At 43.3% G+C, this 26,878-nt stretch overlaps 1 protein-coding gene across 1 annotated transcript in view; it reads left to right on the forward strand.

Moving 5' to 3' along the window:
- The window catches only part of LOC127570499 (obscurin-like), a 465,385-nt gene that overhangs the window by 145,162 nt on the left and 293,345 nt on the right, over positions 1 to 26,878 (forward strand). The window contains exons 24-28 of the mRNA XM_052016136.1: positions 583 to 849; positions 11,503 to 11,769; positions 13,035 to 13,304; positions 14,360 to 14,626; positions 15,496 to 15,762. Of these exons, the coding sequence (XP_051872096.1) occupies positions 583 to 849; positions 11,503 to 11,769; positions 13,035 to 13,304; positions 14,360 to 14,626; positions 15,496 to 15,762 (1,338 nt within the window). The remainder of the gene's footprint in view (positions 1 to 582; positions 850 to 11,502; positions 11,770 to 13,034; positions 13,305 to 14,359; positions 14,627 to 15,495; positions 15,763 to 26,878) is intronic.

Here is a 26,878-nt window from a genome sequence, read left to right on the forward strand (position 1 = left end):
GTGCTTTACCCTACCTGCCTTTTATTGGCTGAGTGGCCATGCACTTAGCCAATCAGAAACAACTTTAAAAAAAAGCTGCTGGCTCCTTCCCTCTGCTGCTCTGGCTGGTGGAACTGCAAAAAAAGGTGGGAAGAAACTGGGGAAGATACAAACTTCACATTGACAGCACTCAAGGACAGGACTGAAATTCAGTTTCTGGAACTGTGCGTCTGCAGCACTGGCTGTTGTCCCATCATCCTGCCCATTTTGAGTCCCCTATTTAAGCTGCACTTGAGACTTCAACTCTAGACTTTCCTCCTTAAACCTTTCCACTTTTTGATTTTTTTCTTCCTTTAGTATGACCCTTTTTCCTTATTGAAGTTTTCTTGGTCATTTTCCTGTGAAACATCTTGGAACATTTCACTTCATCAAAGATATTGTCACTGTTCAATCAGGGTTGCTGGGAATTGGGCACAGATTCAACAGTTCATTCTGACATTGAATGAGGCTCTTGTGCTTGGAATGAAAGTTTACCTCAGTGAATGTCAATTATGTATATAATCAAATTAAAAACTTCAACCATGTTTGTATTTGTATCTGCAGCTTTAAAAATAGAAATAATAAAACATTTGGAGGATGTAGATACCGAGGAGGAAAGCAATCTTGTATATTCATGCGAGTTGTCCCATGATATTGATGAAGTACAGTGGTATCTAAATGATACTCCCTTATTCTCAAATGACTTCAATGAGATAAAGAAAAAAGGAAAGAGACACACATTAATTTTGAAAAGTGTAACACCTGAAGATACAGGAACAGTTATGCTGAAAGTGAGAAATGTGACAGAAACAGCACAGTTGAATGTACGAGGTAAGCACTGTTTATTCAGAATGGAAACACCTGTGCACAAAGTTTACCTATCTTTCATACTGTAATTTCATTCAAATGGAAATTAAAATTGCCATGAGTTATGTTGTTGGCACTTAAGATCAAAGGGTGGAATTTAATTAGAATAAGAAAATTGTTATGACACAAAAGAGGCTTTTTGGCTTATTGAATGTTACTAGGGTAATCCTGTCAGTACCATTCCCACAATTTTATTGCATAGCCCAGCATTTTATTCCCTCCCCAAGTGACTCCCCTATTGCCTTTTGAAGACTCTGATTCTGTTTACAGGCAATGAATACCAGATCTTAACTATTCTGAGTAGTTGAAAAACAGGAGGCATATGAGACCAGCATTCTGATGACAGGTCACCAAATGGAAACATTAACTGTTTATCTCTTCACAGAAGCTGTCTGACCTGCTGAGTATTGCTAACATTCTGGAGAAGATTCTTAGAGACACTGGAGAAGATTCTGAGAGACAGGATTTATGAGCATTTAAAGAAGCATAGGCTGATTAGGGACAGTCAGCATGGCTCATGAGCCCGATTGAATTCTTTGAGGATGTGACAAAGCACATTGATGAAGATAGAGCAGTGGATGTGGCGTACATGGATTTTAGTAAGGCGTTTGATAAGGTTCCTCATAGAAGGCTCATTCAGAAAGTCAGGAGGCATGGGATCCAGGGAAACTTGGCTGTGTGGATTCAGAATTGGCTCGCCCATAGAAGACAGAGGACGGTGGTGGATGGAGCGTATTCTGCCTGGAGGTTGGTGACCACTGGTGTTCTGCAGGGATCTGTTCTGAGACCCCTGCTGTTAGCAATTTTTATAAATGACTTGGGTAAGGATGTGGAAGGGTGGGTTAGTTTGCTGATGATACGAAGGTTAGTGGTGTTGTGGATAGTGTAGAAGGTTGCTGTAAATTACAACAGGATATTGATAGAATGCAGAGCTGGGCTGAGAAGTGGCAGATCGAGTTCAACCCGGATAAGTGTGAAGTGATACACTTCGGGAGATCCAATTCGAAGGCAGAATACAAGGTTAATGGCAGGACTCAGCAGTGTGGAGGAACAGAGGGATCTTGGGGTCCAAATCTATAGATCCCTCAAGGTTGCTATGCAGGTCGACAGGGTTGTTAAGAAGGCGTATGGAGTGTTGGCCTTCATTAGTTGGTGTATTGAGTTGAAGAGCCGCGAGATGATGTTGCAGCTCTATAGAACTTTGGTCAGACCACACTGGAGTATTGGGTTCAGTTCTGGTTGCCTCATTATAGAAATTATGTGGAAGCTTTAGAGAGGGTGCAGAGGAGATTTACCAGGATGCTGCCTGGATTGAAGAGCATGTCTTACAAGGATAGGTTGAGTGAGCTAGGGCGTTTCTCTTTGGAGATAAGGAGGATGAGAGGAGACTTGATAGAGGTGTACAAGATGATAAGAGGCATAGATCGAGTTGACAGGCAGAGACTTTTTCCCAGTGCCACAATGGCTAACATGAGGGGACATAATTTTAAGGTGATTGGAGGAAGATATAAGGGGGTTGTCAGGGGTAAGGTCTTTACACAGAGAGTGGTGGGTGCGTGGAACGCACTGCCGCCAGAGGTTGTGGGGGCAGATACATTAGTAATATTTAAGAGACTCTTAGATAGACATATAAATGATAGAAAAATAGGGGGCTATGTGGGAGGGAAGGGTTAGATAGATCTTAAGAGCAGGATAAAATGTTGGCACAACATTGTGGGCCGAAGGGCCTGTACTGTGCTGTAGTGTTCAATGTTCTAACATTCTCTGTTTTGACTAAATAGGTAAAATAGCTTTTCCTTGCAACTTAACCTAAACAACTTCTTTTTTGGCTCCTCCCACTTTCTTCAAACTAAAGGTGTACCATAGGTACTCGCATGGACCCCAGCTATGCCTGCTTCTTATCTTCTACAAACTCATTGACTCCCACAGTTACCTTGACTACTCCTCTTCCCACCCTGTCACTTGTAAGGACGCCATCCCCTTCTCCCAGTTCCTCCACCTCCGCCACATAATGACACTTTCCATTCCAGGACATCAGAGATGTCCTTTTTCAGTAACCGGGGTTTCCCTTCCATCACCATCCATGCTGTCTTTGCTCGTACCTCCTCCACTTCCTGCATGTCTGCCCTCATCCCCTCCACCCCCCCCCCCAACAGACATAACAGGGACAGGGTTCCCCATGTCCTTATCTACCACCCCATGAGCCTCCGCATCCAAAACATCATTCTCTGCAACTTCTGCCACCTCCAATGGGATCCTACCACCAGGCACATCTTCCCCTCATCCCCTCTCTCTGCTTTCTGCAGGGACCACTCTCTCTGCAACTCCCTTGTCCACTTGTCCCTCCCCACTGATAACACCCCTGGCATTTATGCCTGCAACCGCACCAAGTGCTGCACCTGTTTCTACACCTCCTCCCTCACCACCATTCAGGGTCCCAGACAATCCTTCCAGGTGAGGCAGCGCTTCACCTGTGAGTCTGAGCGTGTCATTTATTGCATCTGGTGCTTCTGGTGTGGCCTTCTGTACATCGGTGAGACCTGACGCAGACTGGGTGACTGCTTTGTCGAGTACCTTCGCTCTGTCCGCTGCGAGAGCCAGGAACTCCTGGTGGCCACCCACTTCAATTCCACATCCCACTCCCATACTGACGTGTCTATCCATGGCCACCTCTATTGCCATGTAGAGGCCAGTCGCAGGTTGGAGGAACAACACCTCATATTCCTCCTTGGGAGTCTCCAACCTGATGGCCTCAACGTCGATTTCCCTAACTTCCAGTATCCCCACCCCTTCTTTCTCCCCTCCCCCCACTCCTTTGTCTTCCCTTCTCTAGCCTTGATGACCTGTCCCTCTCCTCTCCTCTCCTCTCCTCTCCTCTCCTCTCCTCTCCTCTCCTCTCCTCTCCTCTCCTCTCCTCTCCTCTCCTCTCCTCTCCTCTCCTCTCCTCTCCTCTCCTCTCCTCTCCTCTCCTCTCCTCTCCTCTCCTCTCCATCCTTTATTCCATGGTCTACTGCCCTTTCCTACTGGATTCCTTCTTCTTCAGCCTTTTGCCTCTTCTACCTATCACCTCTCAGCTTATTACATCTTCCCCCTCTCACCTGAACTCACCTATCACCTGCCTGTGTGTGCTCCTCCCCCTCCCCCCACCTTCTTATTCTGGCTTCTGCCCTCTTCCTTTCCAGTCCTGATGAAGGGTCTCGGCCAGAAACATCGACTGTTTATTTCCCTCCGTGGATGCTGCCTGACCTGCTGAGTTCCTCCAGCACTTTTTGTGTATTTTTCCTTGCATCTTCCTTTAATCTTTTGCCAAAATTTAAAATCTGTTTCATCTGGTCCTTGAACCATCTGTGAATGGGAATAACTTTCCCCTATTACCCTATCTAAACTAGTCATGATCTTGTGCACCTCTATCAAGTCTCGTCTCAATCTTATTAACTCCAGGAAGAAAGCTTCTCCATACTAACGTTGAAATTCTTCATCCCTGGAACCATTCCAGCAAACCTTCACATACTTCTAAAGTGCATCAACCAGAATTGGACTTGATATGGCCTAACTAGTGATTGAAGCAAATTCAATATAACTTCCTTACTTTGATTCTCAGTGCTTCTATTTATGAATTCTAGGATCCCATTTATTTTACTCAATACTTTCTAAGCAAGGATCTGTGCAGGAGTTTACCATGATCCCTTTGCTCCTCCATATCCTTTAGTCCTCTTTGGCAAACTTCACACCTCAATTAAATTTCTGACAAAGAGTCTTTGACCTGAAATGTTAACTGTTTCTCTTTCTACAGATGCTGCCTGACCTATTGTTTCCGAACTTTTCTGTTTTTTGTTTTAGATTTCCAGGATTTGTAGGGCTTTGCTTTTCATCTTTAAAATTTCAGCTGCTTCTCGTGTGCTCAAATTGGTTTATTGTTGTCATAGGCATACATATACGAGAGTTAGCTTTTTGCAGCAGCAGCACAGTACATTACAAGACAAAGACAAACATAAGCTAACATAAACAAATTAACATAAATTATACATAACTTACACTTGTGCCAAAATAAACAACAAAATAAACATAATGACGTTAGTGCAAGATTGAGAGAGAAAAAATATAGTCCGACGTAGTGTTAAGGTTTTTCAGGCCATTCAGTCAAACTGTCTATGTCATCTTGCAATCTGTCACTGTTTACACATTTCCAGGTTTTATACTATTGGACAATTTCGAAATTTTTATCCTGCTCACCAATATTTAAGTCCATTAATGTGTCTCAAAAAAAAAGTGCTGACCTCTATCTACCACCCTATAGTCTGAAAAAGAATGGTTTGTAGCAATGTGCTACTCACTGAGCTAGAAGTAATGACACGCAGTCTGTAGGTTGCACTCGAGACTGGTTTATTCAGAACTTTGCCGCGCTGGCTTTAAGCAGTCCAGTTCCCGCCCTCTCTGGGCGGCAATGACATCAGAGGTGCATCACGAAAACCTCTTCCCGCGCGTGGGCTTTCTCCCCTCGCTGGTGAAGAAGAAGGCCCAACGCCATTTTGCGGCTGGCCTTTGCCAACACGCGCGCTGATTTCTGAGGTGGTTCGCCTGCGTCGAAAGTGGGTCGCCTCATAACGCCACCCCCCCCAACCCCCCCAAGAACCGGTGATACACCCCCCAATTTCCACAGTCTGGATCAGTCGCTGTTTGGGCGGTCTGCCTCTGCGCCACAGAGCCTGAACCTTAACTGGCTGCACCAAGTCCACATGGGCCAGTTTGAGCCAGTCCACCGTGAAAACCTCCTCTTTCCCCCCAATGTCCAGAACGTATGTGGACCCGTTGTTCCTAAGCACCTTGAATGGCCCCTTGTACGGCTGCTGTAGCGGTGCCCAGTATGCGCCCCTTCGTACAAATACAAACTTACAGTTCTGCAGGTCTTTGGGTACGCAGGTCGGGATCTGTCCGTGCCGTGAAGTCGCTACGGGGGCCAGGTTGCTGAGCCTCTCGCGTAGTCTGTCCAGGACTGCTGCGGGTTCCTCCTCTTGCCCCATTGGGGCTGGTTTGAACTCTACTGGGACGACCGGGGTGCGCCGTACACCAGCTCGGCCGACGAGGTTTGCAGATCCTCTTTGGGTGCTGTGCGGATTCCAAGCAGGACCCAGGGAAGCTCGTCCAACCAGTTAGGCCCTTTCAGGCGGGCCATGAGAGCTGACTTCAAGTGACGGTGGAAATGTTTCACTAGTCCGTTCAACTGTGGGTGGTAGGCAGTTATGTGGTGTAGCCATGCTCCCAACAGGCTGGCCACAGCCGACCACAGGCTGGAGGTGAACTGGGCACCTCTGTTAGAGGTAATGTGGGCCGGTACCCCAAGCGTGCTACCCAGGTTGCAGTCAGCGCTGGGGCTCAGGAATCGGCGGTGGTGTCAGTGAGCGGGGCCGCTTCTGGCCATCTCGTAAACTGGTCTACCATAGTTAGGAGGTACCGTGCTCCTTGCGACACTGGCAGAGGCCCTACGATATCCACATGAATATGGTCGAACCTCCGGCAGGTGGGTTCGAACTGCTGCGGCGGGGCTTTGGTGTACCGCTGCATTCTTGGATGCTTGACACTGCGCACACGTTTTGGCCCATTTGCTAACCTGTTTGCGAATTCATGCCACACGAACCTGCTGGAGACCATCCAGACGGTTGTCCTGATAGATGAGTGCGCCAAGCAATGTATGGAGTTGAAAACTCGCCGCTGCCAGGCTGCCGGGATGATGGGGCGAGGTTGGCCAGTAGCCACGTCACACAGGAGGGTCCTCCCACCTGGGCCTACTAGGAAGTCTTGCAGCTGCAAACCCGAGACTGTGGTCCCGTAGCTGAGTATCTTGTCGTCTGCCTGCTACGCCTCTGCCAGTGCTGCATAGTCCACCCCCGGGACAGGGCCTGGATATCTGGTCTGGAGAGTGCATCTGCCACGATGTTGTCCTTTCCCGAGACGTGCTGGATGTTCGTTGTGTACTCGGAGATGTAGGACAGATGTCTCTGCTGGCGGGCCGACCAGGGATCGGACACCTTCGTGAACGCGAAGGTCACTGGTTTGTGGTCCGTGAACGCAGTGAACGGCCTGCCCTCTAAGAAGTACCTGAAGTGTCAGGTTTCCAGATATAGTGCCGACAGCTCCCGGTTGAAAACACTGTACTCGAGTTCGGGTTGCCGCAGCTGCCTGCTGAAGAACGCTAAGGGTTGCCAGTGCCCCTCGATGAGTTGCTCCAGGACCCCACTGACTGCAGTGTTGGATGCGTCCACTGTGAGGGCGGTTGGAACGTCCGTTCTGGGGTGCACCAGCATCGCGGTGTCTGCCAAGGTTTCCTTGGCTTCAACGAAAGTGGTCGCGGCCTCTTCATCCCAAGTAATGTCCTTGCCTTTACCTGACATCAGGGTGAACAAAGGGCGCATGACACGGGCTGCTGAGGGGAGGAAACGGCAGTAGAAGTTGACCATACCAATGAACTCCTGCAAGCCTTTGACTGTGTTGAGCCGGGCGAAGTGGCGGATCGCGTCTACCTTGGTGGGCAGGGGTGTTGCCCTGTCTTTGGTAATCCTGTGGCCCAGGAAGTCGATGGTGTTGAGTCCGAACTGGCATTTGGCTGGATTGATCGTGAGGCCAAAATTACTCAGGCGGGAGTAGAGCTGGCAGAGGTGGGACAGATGCTCCTGACGATTACTGCTGGCTATGAGGATGTTGTCCAAATAGATGAACGTGAAGTCCAGGTCGCGTCCCACCGCATCCATTAGCCGCTGGGACATCTGTGCGGCATTCTGCAGGCTGAACAACATTTGGAGGAACTCGAACAGGCCAAACGGGGTGATGAGTGCTGTCTTGGGGATGTCTTCAGGGCGTACCGGGATTTGATGGTATCCCTGGACGAGGTCCACTTTGGAAAAGATGCTTGCCCTGTGCAGGTTTGCTGCAAAGTCCTGTATGTGTGGCATGGGGTAGCGGTCTGGGGTTGTAGCCTCGTTCAGCCTACGGTAGTCACCACATGGTGTCCAGCCCCTGGCTGCTTTGGGCACCATGTGCAGGTGGGAGGCCCATGGGCTGTCGGACCCCCGTACGATCCCCAATTCTTCCATCCTCTTGAACTCCTCCTTCACCAGGCGGAGCTTGTCCAGGGGAAGCCGTCATGCGCAGGCGTGGAGGGGTGGTCCCTTGGTTGGAATGTGGTGCTGTACTCCGTGTCTGGGCATGGCTGCCGTGAACTGCAGTGCTAGAACCGATGGCAAGTCCACCAGGATTCTGGTGAATTCGTTGTCCGACAGTGTGATGGAGTCCAGGCGTGGGGCCGGCAACTTGGCTTCGCCCAGGGAGAATGTCTGGAAAGTCTTGGCCTGGACCAGTCTTTTCCCATGCAAGTCGACCAGTAGGCTGTGAGCTCGCAAGAAGTCCGCCCCCAGGAGTGGTTGGGCCACGGCAGCCAGTGTGAAGTCCCGTGTGAACTGGCTGGTGCTGAACTGCAGCTGCACTGTGTGGGTGCAGTAGGTCTGTATCGTGCTGCTGTTTGCGGCCCTCAGGGTGGGCCTCGGCTCCCTGTTGCGGGTGTCGTACCCCGTCAGGGGTAAGATGCTGATTTCCGCTCCGGTGTCAACCAAGAAGTGGCATCTCGACTGTTTGTCCCAGACGTACAAAAGGCTGTCCTAGTGGCCAGCCGCCATAGCCATTAGCGGCGGCTGGCCTTGGTGTTTCCCAAGAACTCGCAGGGTGGGCGACACCGACGGGCTTCTGTGCCCCACCGCTGGTGATAGAAAGACCACTGTTCATTGGCCTCCTCACTCCTGCCTCTGGGTTGTGTGCGCTCTGTTGCCGGGCCTGGTCTGGCCTGCCGTTGGGCACGTGGCTTGGTAATCTGTCCGATGGACACCCCGCTTTCCCTCTTGGCTTTCCACAGCATGTCTGCCTGGGCCGCCACCTTCCGGGGGTCACTGAAATCTGTGTCGGCCAGTAGCAGATGTATGTCCACGGGCAGTTGCTCTAGGAACGCCTGCTCGAACATGAGGCAGGGCTTGTGTCCTTCAGCCAGGGCCAGCATCTCGTTCATTAATGCTGACGGCGGCCTGTCTCCCAAACCGTCCAGGTGCAGCAAGCGGGCCCCTCGCTCCCGCCGTGAGAGGCCGAAGGTCCTTATGAGCAGCACTTTGAATGCTGCATATTTGCCTTCCTCTGGGGGTGACTGTATGAAATCAGCACCCTGGGCGGCTGTCTCCTGGTCAAGGGAGCTCACCACGTAATAGTAACGCGTGGAATCAGAAGATATCTGCCGAATCTGGAACGGGGCCTCTGCTTGGTCAAACCACAGGCATGGTCGCAGCGTCCAGAAGGTTGGCAGTTTTAACGAAACTGCGTGAACAGATGAAGAGTCGATCATCTTTGGTCCAAATCCCGTTTGGACCGTCGGGGTCACCAATGTAGCGATGTGCTATGCACTGAGCTAGAAATAATGACACACAGTCTGTAGGTTGCACTCGAGACTGGTTTATTCAGAACTTTGCCGCGCTGGCTTTAAGCAGTCCAGTTCCCGCCCTCTCCGGGCAGCAAGGACGTCAGAGCTAGCACGCGGTTTCTGCAGGCACCCTAGCCGAGTTCCGCGCTCGGTGGGCCCCTCAGGGGATCGCGTGTGTCGTGGACGGTACGGACGCGATTCTTATTTGAAGTGTCGCGTTGACAGGTGTAGAGTCGCGTGTGTGTTTTGGTAGTATTAGTTTGCATTCTCTACCGTAGTATGTCGTTGCGTAGTTTCTTTTCTGTATTAGATATAGTGTATTGACACTGGTTGTCTTTTGTAGTGCTTTTAGTGAATAAACGTTTATTATTTAAAAAAAAGGACGTCAGAGCTGCGTCACGAAAACCTCTTCCCACGTGCGGGCTTTCTCCCCTTGCTGGTGAAGAAGGCGGCCCAGCGCCATTTTGTGGCTGGCCTCTCTGCCGATGTGCACGCCGATTTCTGAGCTGGTTCGCCTGCGTCGAAAGTGGGTCGCCACAGGTTTACCATTCTTTCAGCTTTCTGCCTTTAAGACAATTTCCTATCGATGCTGCAAATGATCCTTGATTTTCATGGGCTTCAATTTTGCTATCCACCCTTTTGCTTGGGATCTTATCAAATGTCTTCTAAAGATCTCTGTAGTACAAGAAAACGGGTGGCATGCCTATGGTGAACCAAAGGGTCTGTTTCTGTGCTTTTTGATGCTGACTCAAATGTATCTGTGCTCAGCACGTTGGTATGAATAGCTAGGATATTAGATAGTAGCCCATATTCTCCAGACCAGTGGTAGCTCCTGAAAATCTTCACTAATTTGGAGTCCCTCAGCTTGAAAGTGTTATGTGTGCTTCCTGCAGACATGGCATTCACTATGAAGAAATTCTTGTGATTTGCAATGGCCTGCATATTGAGTAGACCTTTGAGGAAACCTTTCCTGTTCATAAGGAAAGGTCCAGGGTATTAAGGGAGTCCTATGGTCACTCGAATTCAGTCAATTACTGCTGATGCACCAATGGAATGAGTATTACAATAATTATAAAAACACTCCCTGCTATTTTAATAGATACTGTAAACTTGTAAAGAATTTGAACAGCCTGCAGTCACTCCTGAAGGTACCAGCCATCCTCCAGATGTCAGCAGATTGTCCCTTTAAATGGCAAGAAAAGTAACAAACTGGTGTGATGTACTTTTAGTTCCACTGAGACTATCCCACAATAGCCACCTTTTTTAAGCAATCCCTTAGGATTGAGCTTCTGACACATAGACCTAACATTCTTAGTGCCCTCCTAAATTGTCCTTCCCAACTTCAAGTGGATGAAAAATAGGGCCTGCAGGGCACTGGCGTTGGTTCACTTATCCATCCAGTTAATTTGGAGGATTTTGCAGAAAAATAAGAAACATATAAAAACTCAGTATTCAAACTATAGTATGCCGATAACACTTGCATTACACATGTTCAGAGGTCGTTCCATATCAGTACTGTGGTATAGCCTAGGCAAGTCAGTAAGGTTCTTTACCAATTTGCCTAGGCTATACCACAGCGCCTTCTAAAAATAAAGATTGATGGTAAGATCCTGGAAAACTTGAGTTACTTCTCATATTTGATAGACACCTCTCAGTGGAAGCAGACATCATTGATAATATCCACCATTACCTTAAGTGCTTATCCATTTGGCCAAATGAGATAAAGAATATTTGACGATCCAAGTCCTCAAACAACACAAAATTCACAGTCTTCTGGGCAGCCATGATCCTTCCCCTTCTATTATCCAGCTATAATACAGAGCTTTCTGCTTTCTGTTAGTATGGGCAGAAAGCTGTATTAACAAAGAATGAGATCAATTGGTTCATGCCTGATGCCAGGAAAATATCAGGCAGACTAGCATGAATAGCACATCAAGTGTCTGGTGTAATTTTGCATCTGGTGCAGTTTCAGCTAGAAATAATCTAAAGTGCAATTTATTCTACATGAAGTCAGAATTGGACCTCCTAAGGTCCTAAAAATAGGTGTTATGCAATCTGATTTCTAGGCTTCTGAATACCAATACAAAAATCAGTTATGCAAGTTAGATTTTTAACATTTAAGGGTATTTTGAAAATAAATAGTTTTCTTCTGTCTCTCATTGCAGAAAAGCCCGTGGTCTTCATGAAATCATTGGATGACATTGCTGGGGAGGAGAGAGGAATGATTACACTGGAGTGTGAAGTATCTAAGCCCAAAGTGAATCCAGTCTGGAAAAAAGATGATGTGGTTCTTGGTTCAAGTGACAAATATGAACTACTACATGCTGGAAAGACACTTTGTCTTATAGTACATGACCTGAATAAAAGTGATGCTGGAGTGTATACTTGTGACATTGGCAGTGATAAAGCAAATGCAAAGGTCACCATACAAGGTATGTAGTGCCATTGGATGTTAACTTTAGATGGATAACTAGTAAGCACCATAGAACCATACAGCACAAAAACAGGCCAGGAAGACAGAGGAAGAAATTTGTAGAACATTCAGAAAGTAGTATGGCTATAAATTGCAAGTCTTTGATGGTCTGATACTTCTGAGTTCAATGCCCCATCTCTAAAGATTATGCAAAAGTGTTAAAAAACTAGGATCGTGGATCCCTGCCTGGAATTCATCGGAATTTTCCAGAATAACTGGATTGTGCTTTGAGCCTACTGTAGGATTGGCCAAATATTTCCATGGTAATGGGAAACCCTCAGAGATTTTCTGCTCTCCTGATTAATTGTTCATTGTTTCAAATTATGTGAACCCATTTTTAAGGGCACTTGAAGAGTTAGGGGTGCCTTGCATTTATAAAGCCTGAGATGGCCAGGTAGCAAGGTAAAGGAGGCTGCAAATATAATTGGCACCTTTCTCTTTCAGCTTTCTGAAGCTTTTCTGGCCAATCTCATTGGATACAAACTAGAAAGGTTTGAAGCTATTGCCAGTCCAATGTTTGCAGTTATTCCATTTTTGGTTTTCCTATGGGTGGGTCTGTACTGTGGATTTAATAAGTTAATGATCTGACTCTACATAATAAGATGGATAGCTACCTGGAAAAAGCTTTTCAGTAAATCAGCTTTTGTAAGGATTTATATTTAATCTGGCTTAACATTTACAACGATTGTCAATACTGGGGCCACTTCTTTCACAAATCCAACACAGATATTGCTGGAGATGACATGTGCTCTTCCTGCCTGCCATGTTAGTTGCTCTGTAAGCCAAAAACAGTGCAGCTCAATTTACATCAGCAAAGGTACATCCAGCAGTCTACTTTAAGAGAATACAGTGTATCAAATTAAGTCAGGTAGGAAAATACCTTGGATTTGCCATGCATACTTTATGGCTACAAACATCCAAACAAATATGCTAGAGGGCAGGGCAGCGTGAGCTTTTGATTGGTTTTATTCACGGCTTTTTTCCTTATTTTCTTTGTTAACGACATTCCACAAACTTCTTGTTTCAGTTCCTTACTTTTTTTGATATTTTATGCAAATAAACTATCTGAGAGAACTAAATTCTGGTAATTCTGTATCGTCATGTGCCACTAATTAAAATAATGGTCCCATAATGTGCCTGTGGAAACCTGAATTACCAGCTGTCAGTTATATTAAGAAATGTACTGTCTGATAACACCAACATCAAATACCTTCTTTGTTGCAGATCTAAACATTGGAATCACAAAGCGGCTAAAGAGCACAGAGATTAAAGAGGGAGAAAGTGGATCATTTGAATGCATACTTTCTCATGAAAGCATTGATGAATATTACTGGACTGTAAATGGGCAGTTAGTGAAAGGCAATGAACGATTTGAGGCATTTAATATTGGTCGAAAATATATACTCAGCATTAAGGAGACAGCTCTTTCAGATGCGGGTGAAGTTGTTTTCCATGTGCGAAATCTCAACTCTAAGGCATCCTTGATGGTGAAAGGTATGATCTGAAAACATTACTATTTATATCATTAACACTCTACCCACTGCCTAAGCAGGCAGCATGGGTACAACATTTAGCACTATTGCCTCACAGTTTCAGGAACCTGAGTTTGATCCTGGCCTTGGGAGATGTCTGTGTGGAGTTTGTATCTCTTCTGTCTGACTGCATGAGTTTCCCCCTGATGCTGCAGTTTCCGCCATATTGTGAAAATCTGGTGGTAGGGTAATTGGCTGTTTGAAATTATCTCAAGTTGGCAAAATAATCAAAGGGAAATTGATGGGCACGTGAAAGAGAATAAGTTGTTGGGCTACAGGGAAATAAGAGAGGGGGATTGGGGTTGATGCTGTTGCCCTGCTTGGAATTGGTGTAGACCCAATACTATTTTCTGTGTTACAGTGAGAAAGTCAATCACTTCTCTGAATAAACTTGAGAAGTTCTTAAAACATATGCAAATATCATGTGTATCAATACAAGAACGTAATTAGTGCTCAAAGTGAGCATTGAACTATAATATGATGTAATATAATCTTAGCCAGCTGAAGAGGTTTTGCATATGAGATGAACTATTTTCACAGCTGGTCATTTAATATTAACTGGGAGTAGATTTAATTTAGTAAAATGATTGAGGGATGGAAACAATTTATTTTTGAGTAAACTTTAAGCAGTCCAGTTCCATTCATGCTGTTCATATGAAGAAGAAAATGTGCCCCTTGTCATTGAAGATTATTAGCTTCTTCAGAATGAAGGAATAGTGATGTACAACAGGCTATTTTTCTGACCATTCCATTGTTCAAATTATTATATTCTCTTTTTAGGTTTCCTCAAATCTACAAGATCAGCTTGTGGAGGGGGTAGGTGACCATTCTCACTTCTCAAGGGAAAATAAGAGACATTGTAAAGAACATATTTAAAACTCTGTATTTGATATCTATTTCCCTACAGTATCTTTACAGAGGATTGTTTATTTCCAGAAGCAGGTTACAAACAAATATAACACAAAAAAGCACTATGTAAGAATTAAAAATGTGAGAATATTGATTTTTACATTTCAGAAAAACCAACAGAAATCATAAAGCAGCTTGAGGACACGGTGGCAATAGCAGGTGAAGATATTATACTGCGCTGTGAAACCTCTAAGCCTGATACTTCAGTGAAGTGGTTTAAGGATGGCAAAATAATTAGGAACAGTGCCAAGTATGAAGTATCTCAGCATGAAACCATAACCCAATTGATAATCCATCAAGCTACTACAAAAGATTCTGGAGAGTATGAATGCAGAACAGAGATTTCTAAAACTAAAGCCACTGTCACTGTAAAAGGTAAAAACAACATTTTTAAATCTCTTTTTAATTTCTGGTATCGTTATTCTTTATTAGTTTAACTATAGTCTGTGTGTAGTTAGGATATTGCAGATAATCATTCAGTCAAGAGTCACCATTCACTAATAATTCATACACTGTATTCTAGTGTTAAGTGGCTAGGCAGTAGTTAACTTACAAATTAATAATTTTAAATAGAATGCTTGAGTTCCTGAATGTTATGACTGTGCTTTTGGATTCCATGCCTTTGAACACATTTATACCTGTTTTTGTTATCTGAAAGTATGCATTATCAGTAGTCTCAGTTTCAATCACGCTTCTAGTTGATTAAAATCATGTGATGATATAGCACCTGGACTAGGATGGCCATTTGCATTTGAATTTTTAGATATTGTACAATTTGAATAGCTCATTAAAATAAGGTTGAAAATGCTAGGGAAGATACCTTCCTATAATCACAGAGGAAATTGGAAATAAGGTTTTGCTTTTGCTTTTGCTTTCGCCTTTGCCCACTTTTTTGCCCAACTGGTTACACAGTTATTTTGGTAGAAAATTGGGAGTAATCTGCCCACTTTTTCATGGAGAACCTAGGGAAAGGTTTTGGATCTTATAAACATTATTGAATTCAGAAAGCTGCAGTGCAAACGTAAGGTTTTTCTTCATCCTCTACTGAAGTAGGAAATGTGCCTTTTTTTTAAATCATAGGCTAAGCTTTCACAATTTTCTGAAATGCACTTCATATGATTGTAACTCCCTGCTAAGAATACTGAATTACCATGTATCAATTAAGTTTTTAACCGATAGTTATCTGGTTATGTCATATTCAATCATTTTATTTGTGAATATATTTATTTTTGCGTCTTTTCCAGAAGTTGTAAATCGATTTATCAAGGAATTACATGACATAAAAGCTGAAGAGAAAGGATTTGTAATTTTTGAGTGTGAAACTGAGCAGCCAGCAGACAGGGCTGTCTGGAGAAAAGGGATGGCAGAAATAAAGCCAAGCAAGAAGTATGAGATGAAACGGGAGGGCGGTTTACTAAGCCTTAAAATTAATCAGCTAGAGAAAATTGATAGTGACCACTACACATGTGACATTGGTAATGCAAAGTCAAGAGCTCTGCTGTCGGTTGCAGGTCTGAATCATTTGTATCCCATCAATTGCTTTATCATATTTACATCACTAGTTATAACATAAACTTTAATTTTATGTTTTTGTGGACTAACACCCATAATTCATGATCAAGTAATCGTATCACATAATGAGTAGAGGAACTTAAATCTTCATAAAAGAATGTCTATCACAAGACATTGTTTTATTGGCCTCTACTTGGTTTTAATTTATTGTTTTGAACTTGTGTAAAATATACTCTTGTAAGAGAGAACAAGGTATATTGTTATTAATTAATATTTAAAGAAATTGTTCAATTTTTTCCTGTGATTATTAGCTGATATTTCCTTTTAATCCATATATTTTAATGGTATATCTGTGAGCTAGATTAACTTTATTGCAGGGAAATCAGTTGTGCATTTAATTCACTGTATTTCTAGGATCAAATTCTGTTTAGCTGATTCTAGATAAATACCATTTTTGTTTAAAGTGTTTGCAATAAGACCCACAATCATTTCTTAGTACAGATTAAATCATTGTATTGCGTGTTTATGAAAGATGGAAATTCTTTATTGAAATATTTACTGGAACACAGTCTTAGACTTGATAAATTCTGATACTGTTTTTCAATTTCAGTGACCTGAAGTTTCATTTTAAATAGCTTCAAAAGAGAAAATTATTTTATGTTGCTATTCTTATCATTCATATGACCATGGGACTAGTCTTTGCTTTTGTCTTAAGTAAATAGTCATATTCATTCAATATGTAGAGAGAAAAGTATATAAATGAGGAATTTGATCTGTCCAGTACTGCATATAATAGTCAATGTTTGTAATTAGGTTATGAACTTACCTTTTACTAAATACAGTCATAGATAGGATTGATAAAATCTAGGGATATCAGGAAAAAAAGAGGCACAGGTTTAAGGTGAGAGGTGAGAGGAAGGAATTTTAGAATCAGAATCAGATTTATTATCACTGATATATGACGCGAAGTTTGGCTTTTTTTGTGACAGCTGTACAGTGCAAAGACATAAAAATCTATAAATTACAAAACTAAATAGTGCAAACAAAAACAGGAATAATGAGATGGTGTTCATGGATCGTTCAGAAATCTGATGGCGGAGGAAAAGAAGCTGTTCCTGAATTGTGGGGAAAGTTTTCTTTTTACACAGAGAGTGGTTGATATCTGGAATTCACTGGCAGATGAGGTGGTGGAGTCAGATACAAACACTATGTTTAGAGATAGTTAGACAGGCACTTGAATAGGCAAGGCATGGAAGGATATGGACAGTGCAGCCAAATGCAATTAGTGTAGATGGGCAAAAAGATTGGCATGGGCATGGTGGGGCGAAGGGGCAGTTTCTATGCTGTACCACTCTTTGACTCTGTATACCTTGACTATTGTATATCTAATACATCATATTAACATTGTTGACATTTATTGAGTAAATGGCAAATGTTTGTGTTCAGTGAGAAACCTAATTTCTTTTTTCTTGCTTGAGTCAGGTTTTTCACTTGTATTTAATTTTAATTTCTTTTGTTCTAATCATAGCTTGTGTTGTATGGGATAAAACATACTAATTTAGAAATCCCAGAGCTGATTTTCTTCAATCTGTTCCCTACTTTTCACTGGCAAGGTTGATGGTGAGTCTAAACTCTCAGAACAGAAGCCTCATTATATCATGCAAATCAAGATCCTAAGACGTAATTGAATTCCAATAAATCTTTCACTGGAAGGCTACATTGAGGCACACAGAGCAAGCCTCAAACACAATCTTAACGTTGACCTCAAATAAATTCCCAAAATCTGCTGGAAAAAAGGCCATTACATAATAACTTCACCTCCCCCAACCAACTCCCCAATTTCTCTACAGACCTCCCATCTATCACCTGATAAGCAAGATTAGACCACAGGCAGTTTAAATATTGACACAATTTGGGCATCCAGCTGATACCATTTTTCTGACTTCCTGGTGTATCTGACCACTGACGAGAATATTCTATGCACCCATCTAAAATATTTATATCTCATTCAGAATTTCTGTTGCTTGATACGTCTTTAATGAATACATTTTTTACATAATATTGAGAAGTGCAAAAGGAATGATTTTATTTCCCAACCACATCAGCCTAAAGAGAGTGGATGTGGAAAATAAAATCATTTTGTGATAGTTGGTGCCTGATTCTTATTATTGACTTCAGCTAACCATTAGTTTTTCTGGTCATGTTTTTGCACATCCAGCCTGCTGCTAGAAGACTGTACAACCTTCATGTCGCATGCAAATTAGGGGCCTATGTGATAGCAGGCTACAAATGTGATTATAACATAGAGCAAGCATTGAAGTTTTTCCCCCGAAGGATAGAAGATGAAGTATAAACAGCAAGATCATGGGTATCTGGTTGCGATTTTACTTGTATTACCACAGGAGTTTTCTCCTTATAAGTTTGGATTTTCCGCAGCATTAGGTTATTTAAAGAGTCATAATAAGCACATCACTTCTGATTGAAGACATTCTTGCCACTTTGGTTTAATTGCATGGTGGAGGAACAATTGTGAATATACAAGAGGAGGGCTACTTGAACATGATCTTTTCTGGCCATTACTTGCAGTGGCACAGTGACTTTCCTGGATCTATCTGAGAAGTGCATGAGGAGACTCTCTAGTCAAGCTGATGCACACCTAGGGAGTTTTCTGTGATAAAATCTACTTCCTGCTGGTCTAGTTCATTTTGTCTCTGAAAGTCATAACAGCTCCCAACTATTTGCCTCATGTTGGTTTCAAGATATAACAAGAATATTTACAGAATTTCTCATCTAGTTGTTCATAGGTAGTTTAAGCAAGAGGCTTATGTTCCTTTTATCTGGATCAATAGGTACAAGTAGACCTCAACAGTCAGTACGAGAAGGCTCTGATTTGTAGTTGAGTTCTGTTGCATGCAAGGTCTTATAAACTGCATACATGTAACCATGAAAGACCATAAATCAAGTCAAGCACATCTGTTAACAGGAAGGAATTTCATTCTGTCAGGTCTGTTGGTAATTAGTGGTGATTGCCATAGATTTCTTCATCCTGCACTATCATTATCTCTCCACAATTCCATCAATTAAGGAACACAAGTATCCTTTCAGTGGAAAAGGTCAGCTTCTTCTTGCAAATTTTTTGATACACTAGAATTTAAGAGTTACATCAGGGATGTGATATGAGTCCAGACAGGTCTGAGGGTTTCATCCGGTATAACCAGCATTCATTGCCATAAGTTTCTTGATGTAGAACGTAGAAGAGGAACAGCAGGAGGAGCTCCCCAAATCTTTTACTGAAGTAAAGGAAAGAACAGAATAATACGCTGCAGTCAGAGATTCCAGGGATGAGTTAATGACTTCAGTTCTCCAAAATTTTCCACAATCCTATTCTGCATTAGCATTCCTTATTTCTTCATTTTCCACTCCCTGAACTACATAACAAAAGCACTAAAAACTACCGAATCGCCTCCCTCTCCCTCTCCCTCTCCCTCTCCCTCTCCCTCTCCCTCTCCCTCTCCCTCTCCCTCTCCCTCTCCCTCTCCCTCTCCCTCTCCCTCTCCCTCTCCCTCTCCCTCTCCCTCTCCCTCTCCCTCTCCCTCTCCCTCTATCTCTCTCTCTATCTCTCTCTACATTATATATATAAACTTCTTTTGGCTTATTATTGTCACTTGTACCGAGGTACAGTGAAAATCTTGATCGTATAGATCAATTCATTACACAGTGCAGTTACATTGAGTTAGTACAGAATGCATTGATGTAGTACAGGTAAAAACAATAACAGTACAGAGTAAAGTGTCACAGGGTAGGGACATGTTCGGCACAGCTTTGTGGGCCAAAGGGCCTGAATTGTGCTGTAATTGTTCTATGTTCTATGTTCTAGCTACAGAGAAAGTGCAGTGCAATAAGGCACAAGGGCACAACAAGGTAGATCGTGAAGTCATAGTCCATCTTGTTGTATGAGGGAACCGTTCGATAGTCTTATCACAGTGGGGTAGAAGCTGTCCTTAAGTCTGGTGGTAAGTGTCCCTCAGGCTCCTGTATCTTCTACCCGAAGGAAGAAGAGAGAAGAGAGAGCGCCTTGGGTGGGTGGGGTCTTTGATTATGCTGGCTGCTTCGCCAACACAATGAGAGGTAAAGACAGAGTCCAAGGAGGCAAGGCTGGTGCCCGTGATGCGCTGGGCTGTGTCCACAACTCTCTGCAGTTTCTTGTGGTCCTGGGCAGAGCAGTTGCCATACCAAGCCGTGATACATCCAGATAGGATGCTTTCTATGGTGCATCGGTAAAAGTTGGTGGGAGTCAACGGGGACAAACCAAATTTCTTTGGCCTCCTGAGGAAGTAGAGGTGCTGGTGAGCTTTCTTGGCCGTAGCATCTACGTGATTTGACCAGAACAGGCAGTTGGTGATATTCACTCCCAGGAACTTGAAGCTCTCAACCCTCTCGACCTCAGCACCATTGAGGTAGACAGGTGCATGTACACTGCCCCCTTTCCTGCAGTCAATGACCAGCTCTTTTGTTTTGTTGACATTGAGGGAAAGGTTGTTGTCATGACACCATTCCACTAAGCTTGCTATCTCCTTCCTGTACTGAGCCAAGTTTTCAGGTAAAGGTTTCAAATATAAAAGAGTAAAATCTGTAATGCCTACAGTAATAGCCTTTATATTACTTTTCCTGATCAAGATGGTGCTTTTATTCATTAAAAAAAATGTTTGGTGCTTTGGTACAAGTCATAGGAGACTGCTGTTTGCCATTGGGACTCTTGAGATGCTTGAGGGGTGACACTGAGGCTGTTTGATTTGCTGATCTTCAATCCCAAGATGCACATTGGTTTAGTGGTTAACAAGGGAAATGATTTGCAGACTTCTGAGAATGTTGCTACCATATACTTACAACCTGTTTGGTGGGTGCAGATATGATAGTGATGTTTAAGAGGCTGTTAAATAGACACGTGAATATTCAGGGAACGGAGGGATATGGATCATGTGCAGACAGAAGAGAATTGGTTTAATTTAGCATTGTGTTCGGCGCAGACATTGTGGGCTGAGGGCTTGTTCCGGTGCTGTACTAGTAAGAAATAGGGAAAAATGCAATTTGAATGAGAAAAAGGGGTGGTGAAAAGGATTATGTAAGTGAGGCAAGTACTCAGATGTGGGATGAGAAATTGCTGTTGCAGCATATGATAAAGTAAAATGAACTTTCTGAACAGATCAGTCCTTTTCTTTTGTGACAGTATAATCAATCATGGTTAAAGCATGGTTTTTAAGTTATGCTATGTTAATGTATTGGGGGTTATTTATTGAATTTCAAATATTATTTGTTGAAGTGGATGGGGCAGCAATGCAAACTTTGTTCTGCACATTAGATTTTGTATCACTTAGCCATGCTTTGATATGCTAACATCATCTCCTCTGATCAGATTTTATTCTGTTAAAGGCTGATTATTCTTTTCATTTGAGGTTGAAGCATGGCCCTGCAAATGCAGGGGAAATTTTTTGTTGTGGAGGGTGATGTTAGGCCAGGTGGCTTGTTTGGAGGAGTATTAAGATAAATGGGATGGTGTGATTTTAGATTTGGTTAATGGGGATTACGTGACAGGTGATTTTCTGAGGCAAATCAAATTTGAGCATTTTTGAGGGATAAAGTTGCCCAAAGCTAGCAGTTACTTAAAGCGTCCTTGTTGCAATAATCATTTAATTGGGAATTAAGAATCTTTGTGTAGAGAGGAGTACAGTGCTTGCGTCATACAATCATACAGCAAGGAAGCTAGCCTATTGATCCAAACCATCAAGCACCTATTTATTGTAATCCCACACTAATCCCATTTTTATTTTCCTCATATACCCTCAGCTCCTCACCTACACACATTAGGGGTAGTTCACCACTCACCTACATGCATTAGGGGCAGTTTACAGTGACCAATTAACCAACCAACCAGCACATCTTTGGCATATGTGGAAGCCAAGACACTTGGAGGAAACGCTGGGTCACAGGAGCATGTGCACTCCGCATATTCAGCACTGGAAATCAGGATTGAACATGGGTTGCTAAAGCTCTGAGGCAACAAGTCCACTCGCTGCAACATTGTGCCAGAACTCTGCTATAACATATGACACTGGTGTCACCATATGCTGGATTAAGTTTGCAATCTTTTCTGCATCAAATCCAAACTTTGAATAGTGAGCCCCATAATATTGACTAACTCTGTCAATTCTTCCCAAGTCCTATGAAAATTATGAAAAGTGAAATACTGTGGATGCTAGAAAATAAGCAAATTGGATTTAGGATTGGCTCAGTGAGTGAAAGCATTGAGCAAGCAACAGGAATTTCAGAGATTAGAGGGCTTTTTTCTGGATTTAGTGCTTGTCCCCATGCTCTGTATAGAATATATAAATAGTTGGGCTTTTCCTTTAGCATAGACATTGATAACCAAGGAACGGACCTTCAAATTAATTGATTGTAGAATTATAGGGATGTTGAGAATTTTTTTTGTAGACAGGAGTAGTGGGCTCTGAAAGGATGTTGGAGGCAAAAGCCTTCAGGATATTAAAAATGTTCATTGATGAGAACATGGAACATTACAGCACATTTCAGGCCCTTCAGCCACATTGCTGTGCCGACCTTTTAACCCACTGTAAGATCAATCTAACCATTCCCTCCTATGTACCCCTCCATTGTTCTATCATCCATTAAATGTCCCTAATATATCTGCCTCTACCCAGCACCCCTGGCAGTGTGTTCCATGCACCCACTACTTTCTGTGTAAAAAAAAACTTACCTCTGATATCCCCCCTGTATTTTCCTCCAATCACTTTAAAATTATGGCCCCTTGTGTTAGCCATTCCCACCCTGGGAAAAGGTCTCTGGCTGTCCACTTGATCTATGCCTCTTATCATCTTGTACACTTCTATCAGGTCATCTCTCATCCTCCTTCACTCTAAAGAGAAAACCCCTAGCTCGCTTAACCTGTCCTCATAAGAACATAAAACATTACAGAACATTAACCTATCCTCTCCAATCCAGGTGGCATTCTGGTAAGTCTCCTCTGCACCCTTTCTAAAGCTTCCACATCCTTCCTATAGTGAGGCGACTGGAACTGAACACAATACGCCAAGTGTGGTCTAACCAGGGTTTTATAGAGCTGCAACATCACCTTGCAGCTCTTGAACTCAATCCCCTGACTAATGAAGGCCAACATGCCATATGCCTTCTTAGCAACCCTATCAATTTGCACGGCAACCTTGAGGAATCTATGGACTTGGATCCCAAGATCCCTCTGTTCCTCCACACTGCTAAGAATCCTGCCATTAACCCTATAATCTGCCTTCAAATTCGACCTTACATAGTGAATCACTTCACACTTTTCCAGGCTGAACTCCATCTGCCACTTCTCAGCCCAACTTTGCATTCTATCAATGTCCCGTTGTAACCCTCGACAACCTTCTACACTATCCACAACACTGACAAACTTTGTGTCTTCTGCAAACTTGCTAACCCACCCTTCCACTTGCTCATCCAAGTCATTTGTAAAAAACACAAAAAACAGGGATCCCAGAACAGATCGCTGCAGAACACCACTGGTCACCGACCACCAGCCAGAATACAGTCCATCCACAACCACCCTCTGCCTTCTATGGGCAAGTCAATTCCAAATCCATGCAGCCAGGTTTTCTTGGATCCCATGCCTCCCGACCTTCTGAATGAGCCTATCATGCAGAACATTATCAAACGCCTTACTAAAGTCCATATACACCACATCCACTGCTCTATCCTCAAGGTGTTTTGTCACATCCACAAAGAATTTAATCAGGCTTGTGAGGCATGACCTGCCCCTCACAAAGTCATGCTGACTATCCCTAATCAGACAGTGCCTCTCCAAATGATCATAAATCCTGTCCCTAAGAATCTTTTCCAATAACTTGCCCACTACTGAAGTAAGACTCACTGGTCTATAATTCCCAGGGTTATCCCTCCTCCCTTTCTTGAACAAAGGAATAACATTTTCCACCCTCCAATCATATGATACTACTCCTGTGGCCAGTGAGGATGCAAAGATAATTGCCAAGGGCTCAGAAACCTCTTGCCTCGCTTCCCGTAGTATCCTGGGATATATCCCATCTGGCTCCAGGGACTTATCTATCCTAATGTTTTTCAAAAGTTCCAGCACATCCTCCTTCTTAACATCAACATGTTCTAGCTTATCAGCCTGTTTTACGCTGTCCTCACAAATGTCAAGGTCTCTCTCACAGGTGAATACTGAAGCAAAGTGTTCATTAAGGACCTCCCCTACCTCCTCTGACTCTAGGCATATGTTTCCTCCTCTATTCCTAATTGGTCCTACCTTCACTCTAGTCACCCTCCTGTTCTTCACATATGAGTAGAATGCCTTGGAGTTTTCCTTTCTCCTACTTGCCAAGGCCTTCTCAGGCCCCCTTCTAGCTCTCCTAAGTCAATTCTTAAGCTCCTTCCTGGCTACCTTGTAACTCCCTAGAGACCTGTCTGATCCTTGCTTCCTAAACCTCAAGTAAACTTCTTTCTTCCTCTTCACTAGATATTCCACATCTCTTGTCAACTATGGTTCCTTCATCCTTTTCCTTTTCCTGCTTCAATGGGACAAACCTATCCAGAACCCCATGCAAGTGATCTCTAAACAACTTCCACATTTCCATTGTGCATATCCCAGAGTACATCTGTTCCCAATTTATGCTCCCAAGTTCCTGCCCAATAGCAAAATAACTCCCCCTCCCCTGATTAAATACTTTTCCATACTGTTTGCTCCTATCCCTCTCCAAGGCAAGGGTAATGGTCAGGGAGTTGTGGTCACTGTCTCCGAAATGCTCACCCACCGAAAGATCTGACACCTGACCAGGTTCATTGCCTGGTTACCAGATCCAGAATGGCCCCTCCTCTAGTTGGCCTGTCTACATATTGTGTTAGGAATCCTTCCTGGACACACCTAACAAATTCCACCTCATCCAAGCCTTTTGCACTAAGGAGGTGCCAATCAATATTCAGGAAGTTGAAATCATCCATGACAATAACCCTGTTATTTTTGCACCTTTCCAAAATCTACCTCCTGATCTGTTCCCCAGTGTCTCTGTTGCTGTTCGATATAGAATGTTCCCAATAGATTGATTACTCCTACTTCTTGCACCGAGAGTCCTGCTTCTCACTCCAAGTCATGGCCCTCGCTACCTGGAAAAGAACTGGGTCCTGACGCTCACCTCTTTATATTGTTACGTACCAGTAAGAAAAGAAACACACCAAGTCATGTATAAATGTTAGAAACTATTTTATTAATAACTACTTATGATAATAAGAAAGGAAAAAAAAATTAAAATGTTAGATATTAAACATTAACCCCCAAAAACTAAACCTGAAGTGTGTGTGTGGCAAATTCCCAAACTCCAAGTCCAGGAATAGTTCTCAAAGTTCAGTTCAGCAAGCCATAAGGTGAAACATGAGCAAAGACTTCTGCAAAACCACTGTTGACTGGAGAGAAAATAGAGAAATTACGAAATCCGAATGTTCCACGATGGAACCCATACGACACCTCAGTCACTGATGATCTCCACTGCTTTGTTCCGAAGTATCTGCCACCCCGAAAGGCATTTGACACGTGGCCGTCCACAGCAATACCTGTTTCCTTCTACAGGTTAACAACAAAGTGGACTCCACTGGATGGCTCCAAAAATCCATACGTGGATTGTATTTGACAGATACAACTATTGTTCTTCATCCATTGTTATAGAGACCAGCAGTCAGTGTCTCTCTCTCTCTCTCTCCCTCCCCTTCTCTCTGACTGAACCAAAGCATCAGCACATCGTTATCTTGTTGCCGTGGTGACGCCACACACACACACACACTACTATTCTACTGTACTATATTTTAAAGGGACAGTCTCCAAATAGCAACCTAATCCGTAACAATATGGCTCCCACTTCTCGCACAGAGAGTCCCACTTCTCACTCCGAGAGTCCCACTTCTCACTCCAAGTCACGGCCCTCGCTACCTGGAAAAAAGCCATAAACAATAAGGCTATGGACTGAGAATTTGGAAATGGTAGTAATTTAAGTAGCTCTATTTTTGCCTGGTATGGACATGGTGAGTCAAAAGGTGTTCTTTTTTTTGCAGTAAATTTCTAAGATTCTCTAAAGTTCAGAGATCTGTGTTAGAGATATGAATACTACCTCCATTTGAGATATGTATGCATATTCTTAATAGTCCTTTATATTGGGAAATAAAGGAAATTGTTAGTATTTAGAGGCAATAACAAATCTTTGCAGATGGGGCTGGGAGGGACTTCTCATTGAAAATCTATGCTGCAACATGAATAATTGAATCTACATTAAGTAATTTGAGAAATGGAAGGTGATAGGGTCAACTATCCTATCTCCATTTTTTACCTTTTTGCAACAACCTCGGCAATTCTCCTGCAATCTTTTCTATGGATTGAAGCATGTGAAAAATAATATTCCTTCCTTGAGGAGCCCACTCCCAAGAATTGTGACCTGGATTGTCCACCATGATAATGTTTATGACTGGCACACTGAAGAATTATTCCTGCCTTAAACTAGAATAGTTTCTCAATTACAATGGAAAAGCATCAGAAATATTCAAGAGAACTGTAAACGTAATGGTGGTGGTAATGCTTGGAAGTGACAACAGAAGGAAGGGCAAAAATATTGAATTGAATGAAATGGAACAGAAACAAGGGATTTGAGATTATTGATTATGTTAAGGTAAAGTGATGTAAGGTAGCACTGAAAATGACATTTGTACCATGAATGCAAGTGTTATTGTAAGCAGCCTGGCTCAGGGTATTCATCTCTTTTTGCTGTTCACTTAACCGGGGACTAAACTGCAGACATTAACTGTATATTCATCTTTGCCCATTCTTTCCTCGTACTGTGGCAGGGCAGCTTTTTCTCATCTGCTGGATATATCTTCCTCATCACCTTTCTCCATTATATCTTCCAGAGCACTGTCCGACAATTTAGAAGCCACCTCAATGGACATTTTCTGCCTTTCTCTTCATAGAAGTGAGCAATGTAACTCAGCTTTAAGGTGTCACAGACTAGCAGGAATTGGTGTATTGGCCAAAATCCCCATTCCCTTCAC

This window comes from Pristis pectinata, chromosome 5 (assembly GCF_009764475.1).
Source record: "Pristis pectinata isolate sPriPec2 chromosome 5, sPriPec2.1.pri, whole genome shotgun sequence".
Classification (NCBI taxonomy): domain Eukaryota; kingdom Metazoa; phylum Chordata; class Chondrichthyes; order Rhinopristiformes; family Pristidae; genus Pristis; species Pristis pectinata.